General features: G+C 38.1%; 1 protein-coding gene across 4 annotated transcripts in view; it reads right to left on the bottom strand.

Annotated features, from left to right (window-relative positions):
- loxl3b (lysyl oxidase-like 3b) overlaps positions 1-9,599 on the bottom strand; it is a 62,622-nt gene that overhangs the window by 46,585 nt on the left and 6,438 nt on the right. For 2 of the 4 annotated variants that reach the window (XM_037977685.1, XM_037977684.1), the window contains 4 exons: positions 7,477-7,694; positions 3,041-3,097; positions 1,945-2,152; positions 1,598-1,778 (listed from right to left, as the gene is read on the bottom strand). In XM_037977685.1, coding sequence (XP_037833613.1) covers positions 1,598-1,778; positions 1,945-2,152; positions 3,041-3,097; positions 7,477-7,694 — 664 coding nt within the window. Of the gene's footprint in view, positions 1-1,597; positions 1,779-1,944; positions 2,153-3,040; positions 3,098-4,305; positions 4,369-7,476; positions 7,695-9,599 lie in introns of all 4 variants that reach the window. The other 2 variants (XM_037977687.1, XM_037977686.1) reach the window with 2 other exon arrangements.

Raw genomic sequence — 9,599 nt, 5'->3', positions numbered from 1 at the left:
ATATTCTAATTTTATGACCAGCACCTGTAGTACATCATGTGATTTCTGTGAATTGATGTCCTTCAGCAGTTCTTGTTTCCAACTTTCATGAAAGTTTCTTGGGCTAATTTCCCTGATGGTGGTTAGACATCAATCCAAGCAGACAACAGGTCAATGACAAGCCCAGCCTCCTCAGGTAATGTCATCTGAGGCATCATGAACGTGCAGAAACACCAAGACAGAACTGATCCTCAAAAAGACTGCTTGTTTCTGCGACAGCGGAATTTCTGGGACGTTTACTCAAGAATGCACACTTCCTCCTTGTTAAGGAAAATGAGAAGTACATACACAAATACACACACATTTAGCTATATTTTTTATATGTAGTCCCTGTATATGACATGACTTTTTTAAATTAAACAATGTGAGATACACACTTTCTACATATGTGTTTTAAATATACAGTACATCATTATTGCAATCAGTAATTCACATAAAGCAAACGGATCAGTAAATTTAATAAAAGTAAAACATAATGCTTTATGCTAAAATTATGTTTTTAATGGATACAAACTATAAAAACACACAGAACAAAAACTATATAACTAAAAAAAAAGTGTGCCAATGCAGCCACTGCCTGGATTTTCAACATAATTTTGTCATAATGTAATAATCTTCGTTAAGAAAAATGTTTACACTTTTATTTAAACTGTATAAAACATGTAAAGAGAACAAAGATCAATGGAAATGTTAAAGCTGCTGCCAGTGGCTTATTATGATATCCACAGAAACTGCACACCTGTATCTGTCACTCCCTGACACCAAACCTAACAGGGACAGATGGAAACAGACTGAAAATTAAGCCTCAAGGAAACAGTGGCTGTACAAAAACTGTAAGTCAGATCTTACAGCAGAAAACACTGATTTAATTTTTGTTTCTACAGTGTTTTATGTAGAAGATATGACAAGTTAAAAAGACTGTTTGCTTTCAGGTTTGAAGAGAATATTTTGAGCTACAATGTAACTGAATTCTGTGGAAGATTGGTGTGCACACACTGTATTCTGGTGAAATTTCAGAGTAACTACAAGTCCTATAGAACACTGGGTAAAAGAAGACAATCTCCTTGTTTTGATGCGTAATTTGTATATGTGCAAAACAGTTGTTTGAGTAAAAAGAATATGTTAACAAAGATTTAGAATTATTTTTCTCAGCTCAAATGTTAGTGTGTGACATCTCCAACTGTCAGTTAAACATTCCATAGAAAAATCTTTAAAAATCCTAAGACTTAAATTGGTATTGTGTAAAAAACACAAGTGCCAGTTAAGACATGCAAAGTCCAACTTTTTGTTACCCGTTGAAACTTAGCTATAAAGCTCCAAAGAGGGCTGAGTTTTGTCAAAACCCCATTGATTGCTATTGGGTTTTTTCATGCAAGTATTTTTTTAACAAAAAAATAACAACTCTTTATTTAAATATTAAACCCATTTTAATACATTTTTACAGTGAATTGCAGATAAACTGTCATATAATTTTTGCTTATTTAACATAACACTGAAAGATTTTAGACTGCTGTTTAAACTGGACCAGCATTTTCATTCACACGGTTTTAATCCTCACCTTGACCCATTCGTGCACCAGTGAGAGCTTCTTTTGCACTGCCGAAGCCAAGCTCCCTGCAAACAACACTGGCTGACAGCAGGTTCCAGCGGTCATCACACACTGTGCCCCACTCGCTGCCTTTCAGCACCTCGACCCGACCTTCTCCCAGCCTTGCACCTCCTTTCAGCCTCACGTTGTTCTGAGCAACAAAACAGTTGACTGTCTCATACGGCTGGCGGATATCTATAATCATTTAAACAACCTGTTCACTGTGGTATATTTAGTTTGAACAATGTCATTAGTCTTTATAAATATTTGCTGGCAAATAAAACATTTTATATTTTTCAACTTCAAGATAACTTTACCGAAACTTTAACTTTTTTTTTCAAGCTGCTGTTCTGTATGAACTGTGGGCCCGGCATGCAGCTGACAACAACCGGCATGCCGCCTGTGCAGGCTGATGTGGCATTTGGCTTGCTGAACTCCATAGGGCAGGCTGCCAGATGGACCTCAGTACCTGTACATGCCACAGAGTGAATGAAGAAGTTGTTCTTCTGACGCTCCAAATATAACCTGAAAGGGGCAGAGACAAGGAAAACACAAGAGCAATAGATTTAAACCACACAGCCAAAATTCAAGTCTTAACACATTTACTTTTTTTCCCTTAAATTATCACATAAATTAAAACTACCACTCATTTACAAAAAACTCAATTCTTACCCAAGCTCTAAACCTAACCATTAACCCCAAAATGATGTTCCACCATATTAGGACCGGGCTTTGATCCCTATAAGGACTACTGGTTCTGACAAGGCAGGTGATTAGACCAGAAAAGGTTCTACAAAGGTTACAAAAACCTGATACACACGCACGCACGCACGCACGCACGCACGCACAGATATTATGAAAATAACATTACACACCATTTCCTGCAATATCTTGCGTGATCTGTGAATGTTTAGAGTGTATGTCGTGAATGACTGTCAGCTCTTACCACACCAAATCTAATCACATTATCTGTAAAACTCATGAAGGTACAGCCACTTTGATCTTTTCTGAGGTCAGTGTTCTATGGCACCATGTTGAATTAGGTTCACTCAGTTGGAGATGTACAGCCAATATTTTTTTTTTAAAGTTTTATTAAAAGTGTTGATTCATGAGATATTTTGCTTATTTTGCTGTGGTTGAACCTTTTTTGCATTTTGACAGCTCCAGATTAGTTGTTTTCCATGCTAGAGAATATAAAGCTAAGCTAACTATAGTTTCATAGATTAGTTTCCATCCAGTAGTCTTCCAATTTATTTGCTCTTGACGTGAAGGAAACAAAGAGGATTTTCCAAAAATCTAAGCTCTTTGTTTTTTCATGTTTTTTTAAAAAAATATTGTTTATGAGTTGTTTTTTAGAAGAGGTACGTTCAAACACCAACTATTTGCCCAATTAAATGTGTATTGGCACATTACCTTTTGCCAGGATTGCTCTGTTTAGACTTAGAGTAAGCTTTAGCTTTAGATGGCAGCCTGCAAAGTAAAGACAGGTTAGACCACACACTTAAGACAAGAAAACAAGATGGCAAAAGGGACACAAATGCATGATTACAAAAGGACCTGGACAACTTACGGTAATCAACTGAACCATGTATTTTACTCTCCCAGTGTGATACAGCTAGATAGGTTTATGGGGCAATTATGTTTCCACATAAACCCAGGCTGGTATGGGTAGCTTTTTTCCCTTTAATAAATTAAACTATAATTTAAAAAGTGAATTTTGTAAATCTTCATGTTATCTGTGTCTGATATTAACATTTGTTTGCTGATCTTAATCATGCAAGTGTGACAAAAAAGCATAAACAGCTATTTGTGAAGGGGAAAATACTTTTTCACAGCACTATACTTTGACTAAGAATTAAGTTACTTTTCCAAAAAGCATGCCACAGTGATACACACGATTTCCAGTTGCTCTAAAAGACTAAAAGAACTAATAGGTGAAGGTTAGAACCTTGTTTCTGGCACTGCACAGATCATCATCTGATTTTAATAGTTATTTAATAAACATCTCATAAACAGGCAGAATTGAATTTGGTGACTTTGTGTTCTACAGTAAAACCTGGTTAAGCTGGAATTTTACATTTTTTTCAGAGAAAAATTCAAATAAAATGTACTTGGCAAGATGTCAGTTTCATTCTGTGCAGTGGCAGTTTTGTTACAAAAAAAATAGTAAAACAAAAATCTCTACAACTGTGAGGTTTATCCTACTGAAATAGAACTACAATGGAAGGCCAACAACAGCGCAGTTTATATTAACAAGGCGAGAATTTGTGCTGTCATCTTGGTAGGTGCTATGAGGCATCAGGGTGGCAGGAGATCATCAAAATCGAAGTAAAAACAAATAAATTCAGCCAAGAAGGTGTTAATGTGTCAATTTGACACAAACCGCACACAGTGATAGGAGTAGAACCTAGCAAGATGGCAACCACAAATTTTGCCTCGCACTGTCACTGGCCATTTCAGTTATATATAATTTTATTTTTTTGCAGCGGTGTACCCAGTCACATGCTAATTTAAATAATTATGCGATTTTAGAGAGAGGGTTTAACTAGTTAGAAAAAGGAGCTAAAAGCATATTGTCTACTGAATATTGTCCATTGTCTAACAGGAAACCCACTGTCAAAACTACTGTAAACAAATCACAAAGAAATGGGACTGTAGGTTTTCCTGCAACAGTGTACCTTCCACCGGCTGACATGGTAACCCTTGGACTGGAGACCTCAGCTGCTGGCTGTTTCAGACCTCTGCAACAGTGACACAGTCAAATTCTCTCACATACAAGAGAGAAACTGCAAATACACACTGAAAGTGGACTTCTTACACACAGACACATAAACTGCCTCTGTGCTGCAACAGTCAGCAGTGAATAACATTTTTGACATTCCACAGGTCTCCTATATATCACATTACAGATCTCATGTTACACAGTCCTGTGTTTGGTTTTATGGTAGCTACTCTCTTATTCAGCATCAAACATTCTCCAAAAAACAATTCTGACCCCCAGATCATTCCTCAGAGCTTCACACATTCCCCTCGTGCTCCTGTGAACCATCTGCAAGGAATAAATGAAATGCTCTGAACTGGAGAGCTGCCAGGAATGTGTGTACACTACTAAACAGACAAAATGGAAAAAGTAAGAGGGCTGGGACCTCATGCAAACTACTACAACTATTACACCAATAAATCCCAAGCTGAAGAATACCCACTCTAACAGGGAATATTTTGCCTTTGAGCCAAACAAATTCTTTAACTCGGCTGAGAAAACACAATAAGGCTGTTTTCTGTTTCTGCAGTTATTAATATTTACTCTTCAGCTAATAACAGAACAAAAGACAAGAGGATGGATTACAGACACCATCCTGAAAAGAAAACTAAAATATTCACATCAGGAAAAAGAAGAAATGGAAAAACAACAATGAGATCCACATACAGTAAGCCAGACTTCTGGCAGATAGTTGAAAAAGTCTGCACACATTCCTTTTGGTTTGATTGAAGTGGTTCCAGTTTCCTTTACAGATGCAAACTATGGGAACAACAGAAAAACTGCAGCAGATGTCCCATCCTGAGTGAGTGATCATGACACAGCAACTTTTCAGAGCAGACCAGTCCAACACCTAGAAACCTGGACACTCCTGGTGAAGTTTAATACAAAGAAATTGTTTATTTACTTTTATGTTTTCTTGCTGGGAGTGAGATGAGAAGATTACTGCAATCATATCTATTTGTTTTATCTATCTGTTGCACACAGAGACATGGGGCTATACCCTGCCTACACATCCTCCCAACTTACTGCTACATTATCAATCATTATATAACATTACACTTTTTAAGGCTTTATTAGCTAATTGAAACTAAACAAAATATTTAAATTTCGCATATTTGAACATACAGCAGCAAGGTAAGAGCTACGTGGAGCAACAAAAGCAACATCTGAAAAATATTCTTTGGCATCTGTCTTTATTTTTTAGTCAGGAAAATCTTCCATTCTTTTACATAAAGGGGTGGGATTTGGTCCTGTGTCTAATTATTCCATATCTTTTTTTGATGTCTTCGATGTTTTTCTCTTTCTTACTGTTTATTCATTGTCACATGCTGTTTTTATTTTGTTTTTTAATTAAGTAAAGCACCTTGAAATGTCTTGCTGCTGAAATGTGCTATACAAATAAAATTTGATTTGATTTTGATTTGATCTCGATGGGGTGGCTGTCATGGTGGGTACAAAGCAGACCAAGGCGAGTACAATGTGGATGGAGGTGGGCAACAAATTAATATGAACGACCTAGAATGCAGTTTTGCAAGCTGTGCACACTAAAATAGGTAGTAATTTTCCAAAATTATCCACTCAAAACATGGCAACTTGGCTCACTGGTTGCAAATACTCAGGCTAATTTTCTATTGCAGTCTCAATGAATTCTATTTTCTTGCAATTTTGAATCACCAACTGTCTCCAACAGTCTCAGTCCAGTGAGATACTACACTAATACTTGATATACAATGCTTTATTAACTTTCTAGACTTTGTTCCAATCTAAGCTAGCATTTCGCAGACTTAAGTTTCACATTTACTGTACAGACAGGACAGACAGGACACACTACAGTCATTGATATAATCATCAAACTGTTAGGTCCCCATCACATTGGGTGATGATCCTACTAGGCCACCCACCACCTACATGACCTATAAGTGCACAGCTTGGATTGCAGCAAATTTAGAAAACCCCTGTCAGTGTGAAGGCAATCATGATGCTGCTATGCTATTTGTACTCACTAAACAGAACCACACTTGTGGTGACTTGTTCAGACCACATCAGATTACAGCTACATGCTAGGAGATCACACCACACTAGCACGATGCGAGCTCCATGTCTGCAGAAGGTTGTTTCCATGGCCATGTCACATTCATCTACCTTGTCACATTGTGAATGTGGTAAATGGTAAATGGCTTGCACTTGTATAGCGCTTTATCCAAGGACCCCAAAGCACTTCACACTACAATCATACACCCATTCATTCACTGATGGTGGTAAGCTACATTGAAGCCACAGCTGCCCTGGGGCGGGCTGACATCACACTGGCACCACCGAGCCCTCTGACCCCCACCAGTAGCCAAGGTGGGTGAAGTGTCTTGCCCAAGGACACAACGGCTGAGACTGAGGGAGCAGGGGAGATCAGTCCTACTTCAAATTCTCCATGACCAAGCCACACTTGTGCATGCAGGCCTGAAGTCATGGATAGACTGTCACCACTCTCGCCCTTGCTCCACCCTGAACCCCAAAAAACATGGTTTTTGCAATTATGAACCACCACACTCCACTATGTTCAAAATCTATCACAACCGATCACACGTAATGGAAAGTCCATTGCATTCTTAATATGTGCCTGAAGACCTCCCATGACTTTAACTCGTTTTTACATCATAGCATGGTCTTTATCCAGTGTGAAGGGGACTTTAGCAATACAAATAAGCATTTTTCCAAAAATATTAAACAATAATGTCACAGTCACAAAGATGAACTGCCTTTTGCTTCCATTAAATGAAAGAGTAAGAATGACGCTTTTTTAAATTGCAGTTTTGATGTGTCAGATAAGTAGGCTACCTTCAAAAGTAAAATATTTAATATTTGCTTTTCAGCTTCCTAAAATATTAATTTTACAGCAAGGGGGTGATTGTTCTGTACATTGCCTGTAATATTTTTATAAACTGTAGCAAATTGGGTAATTTGATCAATGTGAATATGTTCTTCATGCTAATTTAGGCAAATATCCTTGTACCACTAGTGTAAAAAGTTGTCAGCTGCAGTTTAAGCCTCTTAGAGTTGGGTCTAAATAACTTAAGTTGAGTGAATTTCTTACTTGTAAAAGTTCTTGTTGACCTTCCTTTCATGTGGGAATCCCAGCATGCCGCAAACCACATGGGTGTTTTTGATTGTCCATCTCAGGTCACAGATCTGAACCCAGCCATTTTTGTGCTTCACCTCCACTATACCCTCTGTAATGGGCAGCTTCTTTCTGGCCGTGACAACGACAGAACGGAGTCGCACCTCCTCCACTTTGTTCTCATCGACTTGTGCCTAGCAAAAAACACACAATACATTAAATGCATAAGCCATTAGTTTTTACACTTCCAGGTGTGAAATTAAGATTACATTTCTGGATAAATGCACCTCTTTCTTAGGAATCTGTAAAAAGCTTTTTCTTGTCAAATATATTTCTTGCTTCATTACTTAAAACATTTTTTGTTCAAACCAAGATATCAAAGTTTGTTTCAGTAAACTACTGATTTTGACATGCATAAAATAAACAAGATACGCAGTGAGTCATAGGTTAGCTGTAACAAAGAGTCATTTCATGTCTAATCCTCCCTTTAATAGCTGATGTGGGAAACAGCTTTGCAGTGTCTCTTCTGCTGTAGTTTATTTGGAAAAAGAAAAAAAACTGGCTGTGGTCAGAGATTCAAGTCTGGTCGCCACATTTGACTGAGTCTCACAAACACAAAAAGACAGGAAGGGGGAAAAAGTCACAAAATAGCCTCAATCAACTGGGACAGTGCTTTGCAAAAGTATTCACCCCCTGGATGTTTTCTGTTTTATTGCTATCATAAATCAGTCATGAGCACTATAAATTGGCTTTCTTCTTCACAAAATACCTTAATTGTCAAAGTGAAACTAAATCCCTACACAATAATACCAATTACATCAACCTATTTCATGTAAAATAAGTAAATATTCATAAATATATTGCATAAATAATAATATATTGCACAAATAACTGAACTGAGAGATAAGAATATTGAAAATTACAAGCCAGGGGATAGATATAAAAGGATTACCAAGGCTCTAAACATCCCCAGGAGTCCTGATAAATCCATCATCAAGAAATGGAAGGTATGTGGGACATGTGTAGATCTACCAAGAAGCAGGCCATCCTCACAAACTGAGTGACCATGCAAGAAAGAGACTAGTGAGAGTGACCACCAAGACACCTGTGAGCACTCTGAAGGAGTTAAAGCTTCAGCAGCTGAGATGGGAGAGACTGTATTTACAACAGCTGTTGCCCAGGTTCTTCACCAGTCTGAAGTTAATGGAAAAGTGGCAAACAAAAAACACTGCTGAAGAAAACTTAGATTAAATCTTGACATGAGTCTTTAAACAATCTATTCAAACTCTAGTTGAGATTTAATCTGTGTTTTCTTCAACAGTGGTTTCTCTTTGCCACTCTCCAATAAAGCTCAGACTGGTGAAGAACCTGTGCAACAGTTATTATACAGTCTCTCCCACCTCACCTGCTGAAGCTTGAACTCCTTCAGAGTGCTAACATAAGTCTTGGTGGTTTTGGTATCCTGTATACAGTACAAATCTATATTACATATAAAGTCTTAGCATTCCTTGAAGGAATCTTCTTATTTTGTATTCACCACAGTGAGTCATCCTCCTCCATCTAATACCTCTTTTACACGGACCATAATTCAGAAGTCTACTCCACTCTACTCGGCTCGATAAAGAATGCATCGCGTTCACCGGCCAGTTTGGTTGGGAGCAAAGGAAAGCCTCCTCGTGTTGCAACATGACACTGTCCCTCCTCTGCACATGTCCAAACCATCTCAGTCTGACCTCTCTAACTTTATCACCAGGTTGTTCAACCTGTGCTGTACCTCTGATGACCTCATTCCTAATCCTATCCATCCTTGTCACTCCCAAGGAGAACCTCAACATCTTCAGCTCTGACACTTCCAGTTCTGTCTCCTGTCTTTTTGTCAGTCCCTAACCCTAACCTGTCTCCAAACCATACAACATGGCTGCTCTCACCACTGTCTGTAAATCTTTCCTTTGACCTTTGCTGCCAACCTTTTTGTCACAAATCACTCCTGAAACTTTTCTCCATCTAGTTCATTCTGCCTGGACTCTTCTTCACCTCTTTACCACAGTCCGTTTTCCTGGACAGTGGACCCTAAGTACTTGAAGTCGTGCACCTTTGAG

This window comes from Kryptolebias marmoratus, linkage group LG10 (assembly GCF_001649575.2).
Source record: "Kryptolebias marmoratus isolate JLee-2015 linkage group LG10, ASM164957v2, whole genome shotgun sequence".
Taxonomy (NCBI): Eukaryota; Metazoa; Chordata; class Actinopteri; order Cyprinodontiformes; family Rivulidae; genus Kryptolebias; species Kryptolebias marmoratus.
Note: the sequence above shows the minus strand (reverse complement) of the source record. Positions and strands in the feature narration are given on the sequence as shown.